The 24056-nt window shown below is 42.0% G+C and overlaps 1 protein-coding gene across 1 annotated transcript in view; it reads left to right on the top strand.

Moving 5' to 3' along the window:
• SNTG1 (syntrophin gamma 1) overlaps window positions 1–24056 on the top strand; it is a 386259-nt gene that overhangs the window by 289705 nt on the left and 72498 nt on the right. The window contains exons 13-14 of the mRNA XM_059724105.1: window positions 4783–4899; window positions 12128–12199. Coding sequence (XP_059580088.1) covers window positions 4783–4899; window positions 12128–12199 — 189 coding nt within the window. The remainder of the gene's footprint in view (window positions 1–4782; window positions 4900–12127; window positions 12200–24056) is intronic.

Raw genomic sequence — 24056 nt, 5'->3', positions numbered from 1 at the left:
AACAGCCTGCCACCAGAGGTGGTTCAAGCGCCTACATTGAACACCTTCAAGAGCAAACTGGATGCTCATCTTGCTGGGATCCTATGAACCCGGCTGACTTCCTGCCCTTTGGGCAGGGGGCTGGACTCGATGATCTTCCGAGGTCCCTTCCAGCCCTAATGTCTATGAAATCTATGAAAATGTAATCAGGATTGTAGGAAAGAAACTGTTAGCTGAACATAAATTACTTACTAGGCTACAAAGTTATTAAAAACCTATGAGCAAGATGATATCTTACCGTATGTCCAAATCTAATGAAACAAATCAAAATAATCTAATCAATTGAGTCTGAGTGCAAAATGTCTCAATCTCCAGCAATCGGAGGCCATTCATCACTCTTTTTTGACCTGAGTATCCCCAATTTAGGTCAATTATTTCTCCAGACTGCTAGAAAATCTTTGGTGCAGGGTTCCTTATTTTTTTTTCTGATTCCATGAATAACATCACTAACACTCTAAATGGGAAACGCAAATAGGAGTTTCAAAGGAACTTGCTTCTTCTGGATTTGTCATATCAGTGCCTGCAACTCAAAGATAATCTTAATTTTTATAGTTTTATAGTTGATGATCTGCTCAGGTCCTGTCCAACCCCCTCCCATGGGCAAGAAAGAATGCTGGGGTCAAACGACCCTAGCTAGGTGATTATCTAGCCTCTTTTTTTAATCCCCCATGGTAGGAGCGAGCACCACTTCCCTTGGAAGTTGGTTCCAGATCCTAGCCACCCCAACTGTGAAGTAGTGCCTCCTGATATCTAGCCTGAATCTACTCTCAGTCAACTTATGGCCTTTATTCCTCGTTACTCCTGGTAGTGCTTGAGGGAACAGGGACTATCCCATAGCCTGCTGGTCCCCCTTGGCCAGTTTGTAGATGGCCACCACATCCCCTCTCAGCCTTCTCTTGTGGAGGCTGAACAGGTTCAGGTCCTGTAGCCTCCGCTCGTAGGGCCTCCCTTGTTGCCCCCTGATCATGCAAGTGGCCCTCCTCTGGACCCTCTCAATGCTGTCCACATCCCTCCTGAAGTGCAGCACCCAGAACTGGACACTACTCCAACTGTGGCCTGACCAGTGCCGCATAGAGTGGGAAGATCACCTCCTTGGACCTGCTCGTGATGCATCTGTGGATGCATGACAAGGTGCGGTTAACCTTCCTGACCATGTCCCCACATTGGCAGCCCATGTTCATCTTGGGATCAGTAAAGATAGCAAGATCCTTTTCTGCCTCTCTGCTGACTAGAAGGGAGTTCCTTAGCCTGTAGCTATGCTGCTGGTTCTTCCTCCCCAGATGCAATACCTTGTACTTGTCAGTATTGAATCCCATCTTGTTCTCATCTGCCCACCCCTGTAACCTGTCTAGATCTTTACAGGTTTTCAAGCATGGAACTGATAATGGTAACCTTTAAACTAATTCCATTATTTTTTCTTTTGGAATCTTATCGTTCACAGACTTTAGGCAAAGCCAGAAGGAACTACCCAACAGTATACCAAACTCTGTAACACTGGTTTGTGTATATGAAGGATTAAAGTCTCGGGGATTTAAAACAAAGTTGTTCATTTTTAACACATGGAACAACCTTGTGAAGATAGTCCATAGTGTTGTCTACTAAAACTATAAAAATAATACACCGCTTCATCAGTTTGTGTGTGGTCACATGTGCGTACACACACCCATACATACACACATGACTGTCCAATACAAAGTTTGCAGTAAACCATGATAGAGATATATAGCAAAACCTCTGTAACTAAATACCTGATAACATAATACATGAACTATGGTATAAACAGCAACTGTAAAAAAAATAAAATGCAGCAAAAATTAATGTAATCCATTGTATGTTTCATATAGAACTCTTAATGAGCTAGAACCACTAGTAGCAATAAATTTAGGTAAACTATTTATACTACTAAAAGAATGCTGGGCAAACATTCTTTGTCCGGTATACTGAAATGTCATGGAATAATCATGCCCGATCAAATAAACATGAAAGTGGCATGAGTAAATTTACTACTAATATGATTAAGAATATCCATATTCATAAGCATTGCTTAGGCTGGACCCTCTGTGTTCTCAGTACTCAATCTGGAATGCATCAAGGGTCTGGACAATAACTGGCCCCACTCTAGTAGCATGTGGACAGATGAACAAATTATTTGGAGGATGCAATTTATCACAGGTCAACTATCCATGCTAACTGTTTTATGTGTCCTCTCTCCCATAGTAAATGGAAGCAAAACAATGATAATTTAACAGTTGTTTCAGGGAGAGACAAGATGCTTCAATTTAGCTGCTACTTACCATGGGATACAGAAGACATATCAAATAATTGCCATAAACAGCTGTGACCTATTGAAAGCCTCATCCTGAATATAATTTGCTCATCTATACGTACTCTTACAGAAGATACATGATATGCAAACTTACTCTTCTGAAGTCAACAGATCTATTCCATTAATATTCAAATGCCCCAGAATTTTCCCAGACACCAGCAGTCAATATGTATTATTAGCAAAAACTGTTCTTATTAATATTAGTTATCAAGAGTTCCTGTGATGCATTTAATCCACATATATGGGTCCTTCTAACAGGGGACCCTAACCCTGTTACTTAGCTGAGAGGGAAAGAGAAAGAGAGAGAAGGAGGGACCAGAGTAGTCAGTGTGAAAGGGAAGGACCTTCATCAGGCAGTTGGGATCATGCCCCTTTAAGAGAGTGGAGCAGCAGGAACAGAGGTTGCCCTTTAATTAAGAGATTTAAAACCCCTGAACAGGCATGAGATAAGGCAGTGGGAAGGGGCTGTTGGACATATAAAAACCCCCTGCCTGAAGCTAGAAGTGGGGGTGGGGGAGCAAGACAGATAGTGAGAAGATGCTGCTGAGGAAAGGCAGAGACCCTGCACTTCTTGTGTTACAGGCACCAGGAACCTCCATGGCCCAGACATGAAGAGCTCGTTAGGAGTCTCATGCCAGGGCGGCTCCCCCACTCTTGTGGTGTTCTGTTCAATCAGAGTGAGAAGATTTCTGTTAAAGCAGCATTTCTTTTGTGTCCTTTGCTGTATTTTACCCAGAGAGGGAAGAAGTTCTAATTGAAGCAGTAGCTTTTTATCTTAAATTTACCCCTGTGGCTGTAGAGGCAGTTCAGAGGCCACAGTGGGGTGCTGGGAGCAGCAAGTCTTTGTATGCTACCAGGGTGGGGTGTAAGACGGAGACAGTTAGGGGCCAAGAGGGCGAGGGGCCATAGCCCATGAGGGGAAAAAAACAGGGCCAGTAGCCCTGAATCATAAGCTGGGCCCTGGTGCTATGGAGCTAGGCTGAGGGACCCCAGTTAAAAAAAAAGGTGAGGGGGAACCTAGGAAGGCCGAAATCCCAGTAAGTGCTTGGGGGCCGGTGTAGGCAAGGCGCCTCCCAAGAATGATAACTGATAACATCTGCAAGGCATAGGCATGATTGTGGAGGTGGCTAGAGGTCATGATTATTGCCCTGAAGGCTTGACTGGAGCTGCCTTTAAAAGGTGGGTCCTACCCCGGAGAGTTTAGGACAGAGAAGCCCAGAGGACAGCACACCAAGTGAAGTCACTTAGAAAGGGGCTACCCCGATCTCTTCCAACACCCTCCCTAATTAAAAACCCTTAAAGACCAAGTCATGGCAGGAGGGAGATAGGAGGCAAAGTAAAAAGCAAGGGTTGTGGGTCCAACCACTAGGGAGGTCTATCCACTAGCAGGCCTTTGACAATAGGTGGATTGCTTGAGCCTGCTACAGTCTTCCATAACTTCACGTACTGGTGTTGGTAAATACTCAGGTTTCTACTATTTTAGGCCTTAACTCACACACATGATATAAATGAGTTTATGACTAATTAGATCTCAACATGGACTTATGTGCACTCAAGTAAATAAATTTCTAAGGAAAAGGAGGTATTGGTAAGGTGCTACGTTAAAGTTCATTAAAAATGTGGACATAAAGAAGCTACCTGAAGATAGACCCCAAACTTTATAGTTCATATCCTAAATAAGAGGCCAGTTTCTCTATGCAAGAATAATATTTGGGTTCCAGTCTGTTTCTTTTATTCATGTTATGGTGGAATCATTGGTCAAGTGGTTGGAGGAGGGGACAGCTACTATTTGTAACTCTCAACACTTTCATACCCTTCAGTTGTTTCTTCTAGAGCAAACATTGAATCAAAAAAGTCCTCAACGTAGTTATAACTTATTAGGAAATAATTCTGGAAAGCTAATCTAAATTTCTGGGATGAACGTATATAAATAAAAATATTAAACAAGGCTTTCTTATACTGAAATCCTTGTTTCCACAGACAGTGGCAAACCACCACCTAGTATTATATGCATGAGCAGTTGAACTTATTATCTGATATTATACTAGTTTCCTTGTTACTTACCCTTTGCTTGCATTAAATTGCTCTGATGTGAACTGTTAGCATATGTACAATTACTCCAGCAAGCCTTTAATGAGATGATAAACCTCTGACATCTGCTTGAGTATATGTTTTATTTTTATTTTTGTTGGCATAATAAAAAAATCTGTTCTGACTTTTTTCCCCCAAATTGTTACAAACAGCCTCTTATAATATAAAATTGTAAAATGATAAGTGAACTATCAAGATGTCATTTTAAATCGACAAATTGGGATTTCTAGCTAAATGGCACTGGTACATTTGCACAAAGGATATGTAATGAATCTATTGGATAAAATGCATGTAGAATTTGTCAACACTATTGATTTTTCTGTCAGATAGTCTACATGGGCTGGACAGAAGAAAGGGAACAAGACTCCCTTCAGGACCGAATGTACACACCAAAGTTTCTAGCGCTGAGAGGTTCTTCTCTATATAAATTTATAGCACCACCAGTAAGTATTTTTCTCATACTCACACTAATAAATATTTTTAATTAAGCATATTCTATGCAATTCATACAAGGATTATTTTGATTTGCAGTAGTGAAAAGAGATGAGGAATAACCAGTAAAAGAAACATAAAATTGTTAATCGGGAGTATCAACAATTGTCGATCTTGTACAGCAAATGTACTTTTCTCTCCAGTTACCTGGAAAGCTTAGGAAAGTGAGAAAGGAAGTGCACAGGTTTTTGCCTACTAGGTTTGGAAGAGAAAACAAGCCTGAAACAAACTGGCTGCATTTGTTCATCCTTTCAAATTACAATTGTTGTACACTTGGGGAAATACCAGAGCTGGTGCATGCTGTGGAAATGTAGTTTTCAGAACAACAACTCACTCTTCAGATTTCATTATAACCTGAAGGAAGTTTTTTTATATGTGGAAGCACCAAAAAGGAGGATGTGTGGAATATAATTAAGTAGACTAAGCAATAACTGAATTTGAATTTAGCTAGCAGAACGTGTTACTGACATTAAGTGGCAAGTTGCTTGAGTCCAAACTCAACAACATCCTTAATTATGTTTCGGGAGTGAGATTCAGGTGGCAATATAGGTAAAACCAAAATCTCTTTACACAGCTTAGTTCAGGTACCAGTAACAGGCTTGCCAAGGCAGCACAGAACACAAGGCTAATTTTTCCTGCATCTCAAGCAGGTTTTGAAAGCCATATTAATATCCCTTCTGCTGTAGGTTAGATTTATACAGGTGTCTGAAGTGGGAGGCTGCACAGTTATAGTTGGAGGTAAACTTGCTCTAAATTTATTTATCTGGCAAGCATTTCACCACATGCCAACATCCCTTTAAAATATTTTTTTTTTTGAGTATTTGCATGAATATGCATTACAGTTAAGCCTATTCACTGTTGCTAATTTCCATGATTTCTTCACCAGTAATAGGATTTTGGCTCCTACTAAGATGATGCAAAAGGCTCAAGCCTGCACCTGCATGGTGAACCCTCAGCCTCAATTGGCTGCCTTCCATCCTGAGAAAAAATAATCAGAGATATGGTGAGAAGGCACCAAAGTTCTTCCTCTTCTCTTAGAGGCTGAAATGAGCTTTAGTCTGGGAAAGAGATAAAAAAGAAATGAACATATCTGCTTCCCCTTACTCTTCTTCCAAACAAATGGATCTTTTACATTAGGGATTGGATGGATATGGAGGCAGGGAAGGATATGGAGGAAGAGAAGATACATAATTAATTTATGATCTGAGTTATCACCAGATGTCAGACAGAGTCAGAACTGTTATGGGGGCGAGCATTAGGGTAGAAAATTAATTGTTGGGGTGGGAGGCAGGAAAAAAATCAATTATATTTTTAGGTTTGGAATAATCTGTAAATTGCATACCATCAGGCATTAAGAAGTCATCTTGCAGCAGGGACCAGCAACACTATTTGGTGTATAAATTTGGTAGAGGTGGCAATGAAGGAGTTGTCACATTCACACATTTAGGTGGGCATGCACAGTTCTGTACTCAAAAAACAGACCAAATGTAACAATCTTAAAAAATATTTAAAAAGTGAAACAACATCAACAACCCGGTACATAATGGCAGCTCTACACATGATTTGGTGCTTTGACAAATCGGGACTTCAGCAAGAAGATTCAATTGTTTTAATAGGATTAAGCACAGATTTATGTGGAAAAGTATGGAAGACACTGCTCCTTGCAAAATACAACAATCATGTGTTAATTTTAAAAAGTTCCAGGGACAAATTTTAATCTTAATTCTATAGAATAGCTCCTGACTTCAATAGTCCATTGTTCTTCATCCAGTGATTCACAGTGGGCCTGTCTACACATGCATTTACTCTGACCTAAATTTGTTGTGAACTACTCTGGATTAAGCATTTTGGGGCAAGCGTCTATATGTGCAGGGATTAGGGAGAAGATTTGCTGCTCTTCGCTCCAACTTTCCTGCAGCCCTGCAATGGGCCCCTGCCACCACTGGGGGGACCTCTATGATCCCCCTGAGTGCTAGCCCAAGAGCAGGCAGGGGGCACCCAATCAGGAGACAGCTGTCTCTTGGTTTCGTGTGGCTGCCTGCTGCCAGGGCGGAGACAGTATCCCCCTTCCCTACCTGCAGGGAGCTCCTGGCCCTGGCTCGCTGATAAAGGGTCAGGGAACTTGGAAAGAGATGCAAGGGAGGGGCAGGTCCCAGGCCCCTGCCCTGATCCACCCCTGCCCTGAACCACCATGCACAAGCTTACTTTGCAGTAAACTATGCTAATGTGAATTTTTAGATGCACCCAGTGCCATTCTGTCCTTTTTATACCAGATTAAAGCATAAATGGTCTAAGAAACAGAGAGAAATCCACAGGGGAAATTCTTTGGTACAGTCACTGCAAATGGCTGTCAGAAGCCTCACTTCTGAGGATGCCTTCTGAAGCACATAATGTTCATGGTACAAGTGAGAGAGAGGGAGAGAGACTGGAAGCTGAATCACACAATGCTATCACAGTAAAGATTCCAAGCCTCCAGGAAACTGGTATAATTTGAGAGAAGCTACCAAAACCTCAAGACTTCTTTCTAAGTCTTGCAAGTTCTGTGTAGCACAAAATCTCACCCACGTGAGAACAGGCATCACATTCTGCCCATTGACTCTGAGGCAGTGCAAATATGGAAAAGTTAAAATGTAAAATGAGATAAAAATTAAAGTGGTGGAAAAAACAAAAGATGACCTTATGAGGTGCCTTCCAGCCATATTTCCCAATGATTCCTCTGTCCTAAAGCAGTGGTTTTTAAATTCCTAAAGTCATGGAAGCCTTTCATACCACTTCTTCTGCCCTACCCCTGGCTCCTCAGGGCTATAGGAACTAACATTGATCCAGCCATCCAGATGGGAGTAGTGTCATACCACCTCCTGGTCCACTCTGCCATTATCCCCAATTTCTTTGCAGAATAATGACCCATCACAATCTCTGATGACCCATCACAAAACCCCAGGATTCCATAGAACACCATTTGAAAACCATTGCCTTAAAGAGCAGACCCAAACAGAATGACTGTAAAGATACCTCTAAAAATACTGTATCCACAGTCTTTGTGTCCACACAGTATGTTTAGTGCATGCGCTTTTTATGTTTTTTTGGGGAAGGGGGTCTACACTGTAAACTCCTTGAATTAAGTTAGTTTCTTTATAGAGATGTGCTGCTAGTATTCTTACAAGAAATGCCTAAAAAAACATGTCTTTGGCATGCGATGGTGTGCTATATGAGGGGTACACATACTTGCTTAGTGTGTGCTATCTGCTCATTTTTTTTTTAAATTTAGACAAGAACACACCTCCTGACAGAATTCAAGAAAGCAGGCATGGCCTTAATTTAGTTTCTTTGTGTTTTGACTTCTTCTTTGTGTAAGTACTTTTCTTGCTTCTTTAAAAAAAAAAAAAAAAAAAATTATCCTGCACCTTAAAATCTTATTAAACAATAAGATCTTATTTCCCAGCCTAGTTTTAATTATAAAGGGTCAGACTGTATTTCTAGACATTGTAGTGAGTGATGTAACTGTAAAAAAGTTTTTTTTTACAGTTGCACGCCATGCGTCTGGATGCGCTCCCCCATGCTGCACCTCTGGACAAACCTCCAGGCTCCAATTGTCCCACAACCCAGCCTAGCTGGGTTCCCATTCACCATGAATGGGGTCCCATCTGGGCCCAGCTGTGGAATAAACCCCACAGTGCAGGAGGGAGTGGGGCAGGGACAAGGGTGAATGATTTTTCCCTGCCCCACTCCCTCCTGCACTGTGAGTGTCTTGATTCCCAGCCCCACTATCTCCCTCACCACTGGGGAGGGGGCGCAGATCGAGGCCCCTGAAGTGAAGGAGGGAGTAAGGCAGGAGCATGAGTGGGGCCCCAGCTGGGCCGGGTGGTGAGACAAGTGGAGATCCAAGGATCAGGTGCCCAACTCCCTCCCTCACCATGGGGGACTCAGTCTGCCCCTCTCAGCTCTTGCTCCTCTCTCCGCCCCTTCCTTCACAGACTTACCTGCTGGGGACAGGGATGTGCATGCACGCTCAGCCACCCCAAATAACTTTTTCTCCCTCTGCCTATGCAATGCCTGCCCTTGCCTCTGCCCCACTCCCTCCCTCACCATGGGGGCCTTGATCTGCCTCTTCCCTTAAAAATAAAGACTATAAAGGGGTACATGAGCTGAAACTTTGAGACCGTAGAGGTACACTTGTTAAAAAAGGTTGAAAACCCCTGCTCTACCCTATACTTAGATAAGGAAGAAGAAGTGGGGACTCCTCTTTATGCCTCTATCTGGCCATATCATGAAATGTTTATATTTCCTGTAATTCCTTGTTTCTGTATAGGGCTACTGTGTGAGAGAGATGATTTATTGATAAGTGGTATATAATTTCTCTCTTCCCAGAAATAGAATATTTGTAAGAGGAAAGAAAAAAATATATATATATATGAGGATGATGGCCAACAATTATAACTCTATCAAAACAGCAAAAAAAAAAAAATTACTTTTTGAGCTCGTTATTGTTGAATTTTATTTTATTAAGATAATGGACTTAGGCAATCTTTGTAGGGTCTCTCTTAAAAAAATGTATATGCTAAAAAATATACTTAATGTTATTACGTCAATTGCCACGCATCTCCATTAAGATTGTAAAGTTATGGACAGTTGGCAGATATTCCATGAAAAAGAACACCCTAAAAATGCCTGTCCATAAAAGTCTCTAAAAACATTTAACCTTCTGTGAAAACATGGAGCCACCACAGTTCTAAGCTCCAGGGCAAGACAAAAGATGGAGCATGGCTGAAAATCAAAAGGAGCATAGCATTGCCACATTCTGTCTGAATGGAATTGTAGTAGTATGCAGGCACTGAGCTTTTGTCACAACATTGCCGCTCACTGCCCCTTGGTCTTCCTGCCTGTCTCTTCCCTTCAATAGCTGCTCATATTAAAGGTCCAGAGTGGGAGGCAACCTGGCTGGGACAGAGCTTTGGGCTTGGAGAAGGAGAGGCAGTGGGTGGGATTCTGTGCCAGGACAGGGGAGGAGTAGGGCTGGCAAGGATAAGGCTGGGGGGGCAGCAGGGTGTGGGGTGAGTAGGGGATCTCTGTGGTGGGGCAGCAGGGTGTAAAACCTCTGCTACAGTCATACAAGGCTGCTAACTCAAGATTTATTTTTTTTTAACAACAGTAAATACACATGTCAGTAAAAACAATTTTTTTGCTGAAAGAAAAATTCCAGATTGTCAATAAAAAATAATAAAATCTTGGTTTTGTAATCCTGAACTCCATGATCAAATTAACTGTAAAGATGCAATGTTATTCATTAGCAATTTTGATACATGGAGAAAGGAATTGCCGAGCAGAAAGTAAAATGGTACCAACAAACACTCAGAAAGAAGTTTTAATAATGTTTAATGTGTTTATAAATCACAGCGACAAAAAGCCATACATAATAGCGTAAAAATGTGGGAAAGGAAAAGGACACCAAGTAAACATTTATTAAAGGTTGTTTTTTACAGATTTCCTCTACTTCCATACCTCTTCCCACAAAAGCTTCTCAGTAATCTCAAGCATCTCTTGCACAGCTATCATTTCAGGAAATTCGGGGAGAAATTCTTCCCATATCATATTTTCTCATATGTATTTTCCAGGTGACTTGTATTATTGAGTCTTCGAGATCAAATAAATTTGTTCTTTCCTTTTTTTGTGGCCTTGTGTATCAGGAATACTGATGCTATAGTCACCTTCTTTGGAGTCTGTTCCACATCCAGCTCTTTTAACTGTTAAGACCTTTTTCTGAACACGTAGTTTTGATTTTTTTCAGTCCTTTACTCAGTCCTTGTTCTTGCATCTTATGGGACTCTGAATAATTCCATTCTTCTTTTTCATACAGTTTCTTTGGAGGTTATATATAGATAGCTATCATATCCTGCTTTTCTTTTCTTCAGGCTAAGTACTTAGTTGCTTCTTCCTGCATTTCTCTTACTCACTTATCAATTACCCCTTCTTTTGAATCATACTGTTTTGGGGCAATATGGTTCATTTAAATTTAATATGACTAAAAGGAAGTTTTAAGTCCTTGGAATGATCTTTTTGGAGTTACAGGAGTTCTATTCATAGTTCAGTATTTGAAGCAGAATAAAATTATATGATCAGAGGGCAGGAGAACAGGCCTTATGAGAAGAGGTTGAGAGCCATAGGACTCTTCAGCCTGGAAAAGTGCAGGCTCAGGGGGGACCTGGTGGCTGCCTATAAATATATAAGGGGTGTACATCAGAATCCGGGGGAACACCTGTTCACCAGAGTGCCCCATGGGATGACAAGGTCCAACGATCACAAACTCCTTCAAGACCGTTTCAGGCTGGACATAAGGAAAAACTTCTTTACTGTCTGAGTCCCCAAGACCTGGAACAGATTGCCACCAGAGGTAGTGCAGGCACCTACTCTGGACTCCTTTTAGAGTCAATTAGACGTTTATCTTACTGGGATCCTATGACCGCAGCTGACTTCCTGCCCCTGGGCAGGAGGCCGGACTCAATGATCTTCTGAGGTCCCTTCCAGACCTAATGTCTATGAATGCAGAGAGATGTAGTTAGCCATGTTAGTTTGAAGTCAAGTAGAAGGCAGGTTAGATTTGTACCTTATAAACTAACCAAAGTATGTGTGTGTGCTATAGCAAAAGTTTTTGTGATCTGAAGCTTACTTCATCAGATGCCATGAAAGGATGTGGAACAAGAGGTATCTAAGAAGAAGAAAGAATTAGAATATAAAAGACAAGAAAAGGGGCTAAGGTGTGCGAGCAAACAAGCAGTAAACCCAAAAGAACAAAAGGAGTCACAAAAGCTAAGCCAGGAAACGGGATAAAAATCCATAACTCCTGTTTATCAGCCAACACACTGAGCTGAATGCCCCACGAGATGCAGGTTACTCCATTGTAACAGGTTGTTCCCCTTAAACAAAGGCCACTGTCTGCAGGTCACTCATGGAGATATAATCTCTCTTCGAGCTCTAAGGCAATGTGTTTTCTCAATACTGTCTCCATGCAACAAAATAGTCTTTGCATTTCTGTTTAAGTCTTGTGTTTCTCTCAAGGTGCTTCTTTTTACATGTAGGAGGTAAAGAAAAGATCTTGGTGAGAGGGAGAAGTGTTTTGGAATGTATCTTAGAAACAAAGACAAATTACATTACTTATTTTGTTTGTTTGTTTGTTTTTCCAAGGTTACCACCTGGGATTGGACACGAGCTGAAAAAACCTTTTCAGTTTATGAGATTATGTGCAAAATTTTCAAGGTATGAGCAAAATGATATGTAATTCTGGGGCCAGTGGGCAGGCAAGGGAGAAAAACATCTAGAAAAAAGTATACAGCATAGAGGCAGCTTTTAGAAGTATTTTAAACTTGCTCTTTTTGCGATCGATAGCAAAAGTCTTACTCTCAGCAATGGGAACAGGATTCCAGCTCTATCTAGAAAATATTCCAAAGGTGCAGCAAGATTTAATTTGACTGGTTTACAGTCCACAAGGGAAATTATTTTATTTCCCCATAACACAGGATATTTGCAAATATATTAACTAAAAAAAAAAAAATAACTTTGTATATTTTGCATTACAAAGTATTGTATAACTATACTATACCAGTGAATATGTCTAACAAAACATTTATGATATAAATCACTGAGCAACAAAAAGAAAAGACAATTCCCCCTTTGAATTCATGGATTCAGTTCTCATTGACTATGAAATAGATTGCATATACATATTCAAAGTATTGAGTAGACCCCTTAAAATATGTAAATGATGCTCTGTAAAACATACAATTTTACCATAATATACTGTATTTGCTGTGACTAAGCAAGTAAATAGTGTTTAAACAGTTGGATCTATAAATGACAAGTTTTTTAAGGGACTATGAAACCAAGATATTGCATACTACTTATTGTCTCCATTACTTTAAAAAATCATTGGAATTGAGCTAAGTATTTAACACACTTATATATATTTCAGTGTAAAAACTGAGAGGGAGTGGGGAGAGACAGAAAAGAAAAAGAACAATAAAGAATGAAATGTTTTCCCCTGGTTCCTTTTCTTATTCTCTAATTCATATAAGTTGACCATGTCTCATACGTCTTTCAGGTGTACTGAGCTGAATGTTAGAAAAGGAAATTCTAAAATCAAATTGAAAAAAAAAAAAAAGACAATTTTTTTTTCTACTAACCCAGGAAAAAGCTAAAGATCTAGGAGATAGCTAAGTTCTTTTCCTTTTTCTTAGAACAGTCTTATGTTAGATAGAGCAAACAAACTTATAGTCATAAAACACTATTTATGGCCCAGGTTAGGCTAACGTTGTGGAACCAAGGTCTGTCATAGTAGCCAACAGGGCATCCTAGGACTCGTCCTCTCACTCAGTTTATTTTTCCCATCTATGTAGCTGAGCCCAAAATAAGACAGATGGCTGATTATCAGGGATCCTGGTTTTCTGCTTCTTATGGAAAAACGGAGAAAACTATGGATTTTCCCCTTTACCAGAGGAAAACATGAACTTCTCATTATACCAGAGAAACCAATGGATTTTGCAGTTTTTCAAAGAGCTCTGCATGCTGCCAGAGTTCCAGCCTGTAGGGGGCTGGGAGGAAGTGGGAGGAAGGCGGTCAGGAAGGGGCCATATGGATGTATATGCACATGGCCCCCAGGCAGCCTGGAGAGCAGCTCCCTCAGGTAAGCAGGAGGGGGGATTGAGGCCCTCATAGAGAAGGAGGGAAGGAATCAAGAGGGCTGGGAATGCTGCCCAGTTGGGTGGTGCATAGGTCTTGGGACCTGGGGCCACAATGCATAGCCACAGGGCCCCAGGGAGGAGGAGTGAGGGGGCTTTCACCCTAATCATGGATTTAGGGTTTTTTATTATAGAATTTGCAATTTTTTTTAATCAGAGAATTTGCAGTTTTTTGGCAGGGAAAACCAGGGTCCCTGCTAATTATACCATAGTTGCTTTGACTGTAAGCTCCAGAGTGTTCATGGAAGCCATAGGGTGTATATATAGGCTTTACACTTAAATTGCCTTGACCAGGGTTAGGTTGATCTAAATGCCCAATTATGGAGGCATTCAGTGGGCCTAAATTGCCCCAAAATGGCACATCTGATCTAAGTTAATGCACCTGAGGAGATATGCTAACTTAAATTGGTATCTGGTTAGCCCAATCTCACAAATGCCTGCATGCATTCAGTGCCATCTTGGGCCTGGGAAAACCCAGCTGTGCTATTTCAACCCCTCTGACCCTGACTAGGCTATTTTTAGCCCCGCTTCTCCCTCATCCCTGCTCCCCCTACAGACCTGCCAAACCAGGGTTACCATATTTCCAGTTTCAAAAAAGAAGACACCTGTGGGGGTGAGGGGAGGAATGCCAGGAGACAAGGAAGAGAGAGGGAAGGGGTGTATGATTGTGGGGGGAGGGGCAATGATATGCCCGTGCCCTACCCCTGCCCCTCACTCCCAAGACACAGCCCCCCAGCCCTGCTGCTGCCTCTCACTCCTGACCCACTGTACCCTGCCCCCCAGACCATGCTGGTGCCCTTCACTCCCAACCTGCAGCCCCCCCATCCCTGGTGATACCCCTCACTTCTGACCCACAGGCCCCCCAGTCCTGCTGCCCACACAGCGCGCTCTCTCTCTCTCTCTCTCTCTCTCTCTCTCTCTCTCTCTCACTGTCTCTCTCTCTCTCTCTCTCATCTGCCTGTAGCTGCCATGGCCTATGTGCAAAGCACTTGGTGCCCGGCCTCCCATCACTTTTTCCCACTGCTCCCAGCCCCAATCATGTCCTTGCTTGGGCAAGACAGAAGTGCTGGGGGAAAAGGCAGGGCAGAGCAAAATCTCAGACATTTGCTGATATTTAAAAAGCTGCCCAAACAGAAACAGGAGGGTCCAAAAAGTGGACATGTCTGGGAAAACCCAGACATATGGTAACCCTACACCAAACACCACCCCTGGATCATCTAGCTTCCCTATCCTGCCAGGCTCTCCCCACACCCTGATCAACTTAAATTGGGCTCCCCACGCAGCTCCTAGTGCAGCTCCCAGTCTACATTTAAGTGGCTTAAAGTAAGCCGCATTAACATAGACTGGGTGTGGTAAACGGCTTCACGTACCTATTGAGAAACTTTGCATTGATAATCAGAGGAGTCCCGGACCTGATGCCAGGAATCCTGAATTCTGAAGCTTGCTTTCCTCTGCTGAGGGAGAAAAGTGAGGGTGAGGGGGGGAAGCATAGTTAATCTATTTTTCCTATTCTCTGGCACCTAAGGGGAGTGAAATGGCTCTCCACACCCATTATAACTGGTAAAGATCTATTCTATATTACACCAAATAGAACAGTGCCCTAAGAGTCTCTTGGCTGGAGTGTAGCCTGCCCTAGCCATATTCGTTTTGCTTCTTGGCATGTCTTGAACGTTATCTTTGTGGAGAGGGAAAGATTATGTGATATCAAATAAGTCATGCTAGGTCTATATCATCAGAGATTTCCACAAATAAAAAAATTGCTAAGGTCAATTTTAACTGACCTTCATGGCTCTGGAGCAGTGACCTAATTTAAACCAATGTCACAACTGCCTAAAAAGTATTTTTATGCCTTCATAATAATACATTTGAGGTTGAAATTTTATATGTATGCATACAATCACTCCTTTATTAATGTTTAATAATTTCTTTATTCAAAGCATGAAATGGTCTTGAGTAGATTCTTCAGTTCAAAAAGTGGTATAAGTAAAATTGCTTTACTGTATGCTTTGATTTGAGTACATCAATTCTCACTTTTTTTCCAGTTCTTCATAGTGGCACCTGGATTTTAGCTCTGTTTTGCCTAAATATAAATGTAATTTTAAAAACAAGACTGCACTTTTAGCTTCATGTTATGAGTAGTGCATGAAGTCTCTCTACTGAAATTTTTCACATTTTCTTTCAGCATCATACACCTTGTTTGATTTTAACAGTTTATGCTTCTTGACACATTCTTACAGGTCCCATGGATATTACTGAAGGACATATAGTAAAGCAAAATTATAATTATTTTGTTATTCTCACCTCCAAGCCTCTCCTTTTTGTAGTACTCTATATGGTACTTACATTATGAATTTGTTTTCCTAGTGGAATGAATTAGAAGTCAAAAGGCCTAAGTGAGCAAGAAGGGTACCAAAGTGATTATGTGAAGGACTGTTAGATAGCAAGTTCAGGAATTGTGCTGAATAAATTAAACAACCTCAGTTCTTTTACCTTTACTGCATTACATTTTCCATTTACCTACCCCACGTTACCATGAAGAACAACCGACTCTGGGGGATTTCTAATCCAACCATATTTTTCAGGAGCTATCCAGGAAAACCACAATATCCCTGGGCTCATCTATTAAGTTTTTAAAGATACTTGGTGTGTCTAAATGAGACACTGCACAGTAGCTCATTACTACTGTGGAATAGCGTTGCTGTGCACAAACCATGATGCAAGGCTACTGCACAGTAATAACAAATCACTGTGCCATAGTAATAAGCTACTGTGCAGTAAGCATTACCAGTCAACCGTGCCAGGATGGTACTGTGCAGTAATGCCAGTTACTGTGCAGTCATTTAGTACTTGGTTATGTAAGTACTGAATGACCTCACCTTAACAACTGCACAGTGGGCATCTCGTGTAGACGTGCCCACTGTGTAGGTTAGGTTTCTCCTTGGGGAGAAAAACTCTGCCAGAAATATCCAAGAATCTCTACAAATGAGTCTTTACTGAGATTTTTTTTTTTCTTCCTTGCCGTGTAACAGACACACGCATATCTTACCTCCTTTATAAAGTATACATGGAGATGAAAGAAATGGGCCTCCCAATACATTTAAAATTTGGGTCATTAATGTTTTCATACCAATTTCCATGAGGATTAGAAACTGGATCCCACTTAGTCATTACAGCTTAGGTAAAGGGAGAACCTAAAGGGATTTCATGATTAAAATCAGAGGCAATGTATGTACTATGAGAGAAGAAAGAAATCTCCATAGTCCAATGGTCTATTAAATGGAACAAACAAGGGTTGCATACTTGTCAAGTTCAATTATAATAATTGGTTTCATGTCTATATAGTCATTTGAAATATATTTAAACTGCTGGATTTTTCTGAAATCCATACTTTTCCTCTCAGACTGTCTATCATTTTATGTCCGCCACTTTCTCTGGGCTTTAGTTTCCATGTTTGTAGAAGGGACATAATACCACCTCACAGCAAAGTTGTGAAGCTTAATTAAATAAAGTGTATAGAGAAAATTTAATACCCCAAATGAAGATACTGTAGAAACCAAAATTGATGAACAAATGCAAATTGACAAAAAATTTCTTGCATTTGAAAGCTTGTGTAACTTTATCCCAATTACATAGTTGGTCCAATAAAAGGTATCACCCTAAGAAATTCCTTCCTCTGACAATATTTTTCCTCTTACATTAATTTTAACCATGTGTTCTTATAGAATAGTAAATTATAGATTGAATCTGAATCAGTTTTTGTGAAACTTCAGGATACAAGCCACAAAAATCTTTCATAACATGATCCACTCAGGCACAGACTTAACTTTAAGTATATGCTTTTGCCTCTCTCTCTCTCTCTCTCTCAGACAAAACAAGTGCTTAGTGCTTTACAGAACAGAGTGTTGTTTGGTTCTCTGTCCTAAGCACTTACCCAACTATGTGTTGGTTAGGACTGGAATTTTATGTTTTGTAATGTTCTGAAGAGAAACACATGAAAAATATACTCTGAAATATTTTTGGAGTTGCCAGATTGTCTGGGTTTTCTCGCCAAGGCTTTCCAAATGCTAGAAAACACATACAATTTATCTCAAGGACACACTGAGTTTGGTACTTTGGGAATTATAGCTGCCAATCCGAGGCCAGTGCTCTTTGTGCTTTGTGTTTCTTTGCAGTTGTTTTTGCGCTTATTCTATTAATCACCCAGATAACCCAGGATGTAGCTTTGCAGGTCCTAAGAAATTTTGTTAATTCGATTACACTAGAGTCTGTAACATAACTACTGACTTGCACACAGATGTCCCCAGTGTAAAAGATAATAAATAACTTCAAAATTTATAAAAGTCTTGACGATCATGATATCTGAGAGAAAGTTCTAGTCTTATTTATTTCACCTAACCATTAGCCATAGTTCAACAGTCTATATTTCCCAAGGTTAGAGAACTATTTTGAACATTTATTAAGAAAAATATTAATTTCTAAATGCCCATATAAAGCTTACCTACATTAACTTATTTGAATGCTACATATTTAGTAATTCAACATCTCAGTGACCTCATCTAACCTCCTCTTGAAGACCCCCAGGGTAGGGGAGAGCACCACCTCCCTTGGGAGCCCGTTCCAGACCCTGGCCACTCTAACTGTAAAGAAGTTCTTCCTAATGTCCAGTCTAAATCTGCTCTCTGCTAGCTTGTGGCCTAGTCTGCTTTACTGTATTTTATTTTATATAGGTTCTTTTTCAGATAGTACACTAAGTGGAATGACTCACTTCCATCACATGTTGGTCATTCATTCCATCTTTTCCCCAAAAGAATATGCATGCCATGGAGTCATGTTTCAGGGGGGGAAAAAAATTGTTTGCTTGTATGCTTGGTTTTTGGAGGGAATCTTTTTTTTTTTCCCCTTTGAAATGCATATTGCTATGTATGTCTGTGTAGCGAGACAAGCTTTGGAACAACCAAGTCACCCCTAGCAGCTGCCTAGATCCCACCTTATTTACCCCCTCTGCCCTCTCAGGGTCCTACCCTATTGTCTCAGCTGCCACACCTTCATGTTATAATTGGACAGGGAGGCTACCCCTCACAGTCTCTAGGCCTCTCAGTTTCAGGGTCACCCTTCATGGGCTCTGGGCCCCTCAGCCTTGGACTTGCCTTTCATGGACTCTGGGTTTGTGCCCTCAGTCTTTTCTGCCTGCTCCACGCTACAGTCTTTCAGCTGTTATCAATACTCCCCCCCACCTCCCAGATGCTCCAAGCTTCTTAGGGCTCACAATTTGGCCGTGGCCCCTCAGCCTTAGCCTACTTATGCTGCCTGCCCCCTTTGAAGTGTTTAGGGCCCAGGATGTTCCTAGCACCCTTCTTGGTGGCTTTGTCCTCCCCTATAGCCATAACCTGGTCCTCCAGTTCAACTTCAATAAAAAATTTAAGTATCTCTTCCATACAAAAGGTTCCCCCAACTCTAAATCATGTCACACCATTGCAACAAGCTACAGCACAAGGCCAAAATACTTAACTCTTCTGCCTAGTGTTTCAGGGGCTTCCTTCCAGCTCCCCACAATCTGGAGTCCTTCCTTCTTTGCCAGTCAGGCCCCTTTCTCCTGATGCCTCAGCCATGGTCCTGGTTTTATAAGGCCTCTAAACCACCTCTCTGTCCCCTGACCCACTGCTTCTGCCCCAGGCCTTTTAGTCACTGTCCACACTATGCTGGAGCACCTGGGACAGGTGACCATTTTATTAAAGGCCCCTCTGCCACTGTCAGTTCTTCCAGGGAGCTTGAACCAGCCAGCTGCTCCCTGGCTCCCTCTCTCCTTCAGTGATGGGATATGGGCCCAAATATATGCATCTTGCACTTGGAGTTAAAATGGGGAAGTGAGAGAGGTATTTCTGTCTCTCCCACAGCTTTCCCCTTCTTATAGTGTGTTCTGTTGTGTAAGAGCCAGGTTATCACTCGTTATCTTCACTCTGGAGTTGTAGATAGCTTTTTAGGTATCTTGATCATGGAGAATCTTCAAATAAGACTCTGAAATAAGTAGAGAGATTTGGAACTTGATATGGTGCTCCAAGGGAAGACACTGTGTAGAGAAGGAGTTCTCAACCCCCCAGCCCATAGACCCATGTAATCCAGCCCACAGGGCTCCCCACAGGTCCACAAATTTGTTGGTGGGGAGTGGGGTAGCCTTAATTGCCACCAGATTTCTAGATCCTCTGTGCCAGATTGGGCTGAGAAGGTGGAGGCCCCAAAACTGCTGTGCAGGGCTAAGGCAAGGTGACATGGGACCTGAACCAGCCACACAGGGCCAAGCCAAGGTGGCACAGGACTTTGCCTAGCCACAGCTTGGTCCAACCATGGGCCATGAGATCTAGCCCATAGATTGTCCCCTTGCCACTCATTCAGCCAAAGGGAGCAAAAGGTTGAGCACCAGTGATAGAGAGTAAAGGACAGTTCTGATGTGCTCCCAGTAGACTAGGTTGCTAAAAAGATGTGGTGAAATATTTTGTACTACATACTTTCCTAACCTATGAAGGCATTATGCCAACATTGCTGTAGTTTTAAAGGGAAAAGTTTTAAAAGCATAAATAACAGAACTCATTTCATGAAGTTGCACATTATCTGCATACAGATTGCACCTAAATACAGCTCAACTGACCAGTTTATTTAGTAGCTGTGTATAAATGTTGAAAAGGACCAGAGAGAGAATTGACCCTTGTAGGACTCTTGAAATGAGGAACCCTAGTGGTAGAGGCATGTTTCCCTACCATTATTCATTGTGTGCATTTCAAGGACATACTCAAACCATTTTAACCCATCTACTGGACCCACCCTACCTTTTTCAGGTAACATGGCAGCATTTCATTGCCAACAGTGTCAAACTGTGGAACAAAATAGGAGAATAAGAATGGATGATTGCTCTCCAATCATTTACAGGAGGAGACTTCATCTATTTTTGCCACCAGAACAGTTTCAATTCTAAATCTCATAATTCCAGTTAAATTAGAGCTGCTTATGCATTAAGAAATACAGGAAACCCTCTCCATTCATGAATCTATTATTCACAGGGCCGAATATTCATGGTGCGTCACACCAACTGGGTGGGTCAGGGCGAGTGCCGCCATGGCTCCCTCTGGCACTGCACCAAGCTCCTGCCTCTGCAGTTAAGCCAGGCATGGAGCGCTCTGTGGGATGGGGGAGGGCAGAGCCAGGGAGAGTGGAACAGAGAGCAGATGTGGGAAGGCGGAGGGTGAGGGCAGAGCTGGGTGGGCAGAGAGTGAGCACCAGGGACAGGTTGGTGGTGGTGGCATCTTCTCCCCCAGAAGCAGCTGCAGTCAGTCCCCAGGTGCTGCAGGGGAGCCCCACATTTCCAGCCTCTCACAGGGGGGAGAGCAGGGGGAAGCTGTGAGGTCTGATGGGGAGCCCCGTCAGTATTTGCGGATTTTGCTATTCATGGGGATCTCCAGAATGGATCCTCTGTGAATGACGAAGGTCTAATGTAACTACAAGAAAATGAAGTACCACTATACTAATGCTAGGGGAACAAGCAGGAAGAACTTTCACTCCTGCTTGCAGAGAATAACTTTGATTTAGTGGGCTAATAGAAACCTGATGGGACCCTAACCATGACTGGGCAGTACACATTGAGGGCTACAGGTTGTACAGAAGGGACAGAGTAGGGAGAAAAGGGGGCAAGGTTGCTCTCTAAGTAAAGGAGCATTATACATCTACCCTAATCAAAATGGGATCAGAGGAGGAGAAAGTTGAGGCATCATGGGTTAGGATACATTGAGGTTGAGGGGAGAGAGACTTGGTGGTAGGGGTCTGCTACAGACCACTACACCAAGAGGAAAGTCTAGACTTGGAACTCTTGGGGCAGCTCTCAGAGGCTGTACAGTCTAAGGATGTGGCTGTCGTGGGGGACCTAAACTACCCTGACATCTGCTGGGAGGAGCAGTCAGCCAAATCCAACTGCTCACGTTAAGAACCTGTGTGACCTTCACCTAACGTAGAAGGTATATGGTCCCTCTATGGGGAATGCCTTACTGGACTTGGTATTGGCTATGGGGGAGGACCTGGTAGGGGAGCTGCGGATTCATGGTCACCTTGGGGACAGTGACCACCAATCAGTTGAATTCACTATATGGCGCAGGGTGGGTAAGATAACTAGTAGAGTGGAAGTGCTTGACTTTATGAAGGCTACCTTCAGTGTGCTTAGGAGTCTAGTCAATGACGCACTGCAGGATAAGAGTATTGACAAGATGGGAGTCCAGGAAGGGTGGTCATTTCTAAAGGAAGCAATCCTTCGGGGGCAGAGGGCGACTATCTTAGTATGAGGGGAAAGGGGGAAAGGAGCCAAAAAACTTCCTTGGCTAAACAGGAAAATCCAGGGAAGCTTAAGGGCAAAAAAGAAGGCATATAGGCAGTGCAAGCAAAGGGAAGCTACCAAGGAGGAATATACCTACTTGTCCTGCACTTTCAGGGAGGCAGTTAGAAAAGCCAAAGCAACTATAGAGCTGAGGCTGGCAACACAAATTAAAGACAACAAAAAGTCTCTTTTAGGTACATAGGGAGTAAAAGGAAGGTGCAGGGCAGCCTAGGACCCCTACTAAACAAGAAGGAGCAATCAGTGACAGACAGGGGAGACAAGGCTGAGCTATTCAGTGAGTTTTTTGCCTCAGTGTTCCAGAACAGGGCTCAAGATACGTCTCCTAATGGGTTCTTAGATGGTCAGCAGACGAACACCAGCCTACCAACTGTTGATGCTGACTTGGTGCAATCACTTGGATGGACTGGATGTGTTTAAGTCAGCAGGCCCTGATGAGCTGCATCCAAGAGTACTAAAGGAATTGGCCAGTGTCATAGCAGAACCACTGGCATGGCTGTTTGAGCACTCATGGCTCAATGTCATCTGACCCCAGCACTCTTTCCTGCCCGGGGAGGGGGTCAGACTCGATGATCTGTTGAGGTCCTTTCTGACCCTAGCATCTATGAATCTATTGAGACATATTACAAAGAGATTGAGAGAAGTGGAACACTTTTGACCACAAATATGATTCAAAGACAGAAACAAATCAAAAGGTGTTTTGATCATAGTATAAGTACCTTCATGAGCTCTTTCATCTAGTGAAGAGAAACATAATGAAAAACAAGGGCTAGAAGTTAAGCTTGACTAACTCGAGTCTTAATCTGAGTTCTTATAAATTGCAAATTTTAACACTAAGAGCAATGAAGTATTTGAACAAAATATCAAGGGAAACAGTAGATTCTTCATGTCTGCAAGTCTCCAAATCAAACTAGATACCTTTCTGGAAGTCCTGTTTTATATAAATACAAGTTATTTGGGTCAATAGAAATGTAACTGGAAGAGTGACTATGACCTGTTTTATGAAGAATAGCTCACTAGATGATTTAAAGTTCCTTTCTGGCGTGAATATATCTATATCTAGATATCTCTATGGATATAGATATCTATATAGATATATCTAGATAAATAGACAAATCTATCTATCTATCTATAGAGATAGATCTATATATATAGATCTAACCATTTCTAACCATATAACCATTTATCTTTAAAATATTGGTCCAGATTCCCCCCTGGAAGCTTGAGACAGGTGTGGAAGGCTAGAAGATAGAAAGGTGGGATATTTTCAGTGATTGAAACATAGATGGAACAAACAGCTTCTACCAAATTCTTTTTTTTGTGGATAGTGCCTAACCCATTGCCAGACAATTCCAGCTTCTTTTGCAGCAGTAGTTTGCAGCCTTTTTAGACTCAAGGCACCCTTCATAAAAATGCCAGCTCTTAACTTTCATTTGTTTTTGACTATGGAAAATCAATAGACCAATTCTTCTGTTACACATAACTCAGAAAAACCACAATGGCTGGATCCAGATGTGCAGGCACATGCAGTTTGTGGTATTGCAGACATCTTTACTGGAAATCCTGATAGCAAAAAATAAAATGATGCAAAAAGAGCAGCATGAAGCATACACAAGAGCATGCACCAGCAAACATGGAGGCTCGGTCCTCCACAGAGATGCTCTGGATGCCAGCCAGAGCATCTCCCCTCCTTTAGCTCTGCCCCAGCTTCTCCAGCACACTAGTAGGTAGGAGAAGTGGAGAGGGCATTTTGCCCTGCATTGAAGCATACATGCGGAGGTGTCCACAGTGGCAAAAAGTAGGAGCACAGATTTGTGCCGCTACTGTTTTTGTCAGCGCAAGCACATACGCCCAACAGGTCAGAATATTTTTGATACTGTGGGTTCCTACTTGAAATCTCTGGCTTTATCTTATAAGTCATGTGTATGTATTTGCACATGTAACAGTGCTAAGATTGTGCAGCACCCTGGATGAGAATCACTGCTTTACAGGCATCAAACCTGAACAA

Source organism: Alligator mississippiensis, chromosome 3 (genome assembly GCF_030867095.1).
Source record: "Alligator mississippiensis isolate rAllMis1 chromosome 3, rAllMis1, whole genome shotgun sequence".
NCBI lineage: Eukaryota > Metazoa > Chordata > Crocodylia > Alligatoridae > Alligator > Alligator mississippiensis.
This window is presented reverse-complemented; position numbering and strand designations above follow the sequence as displayed.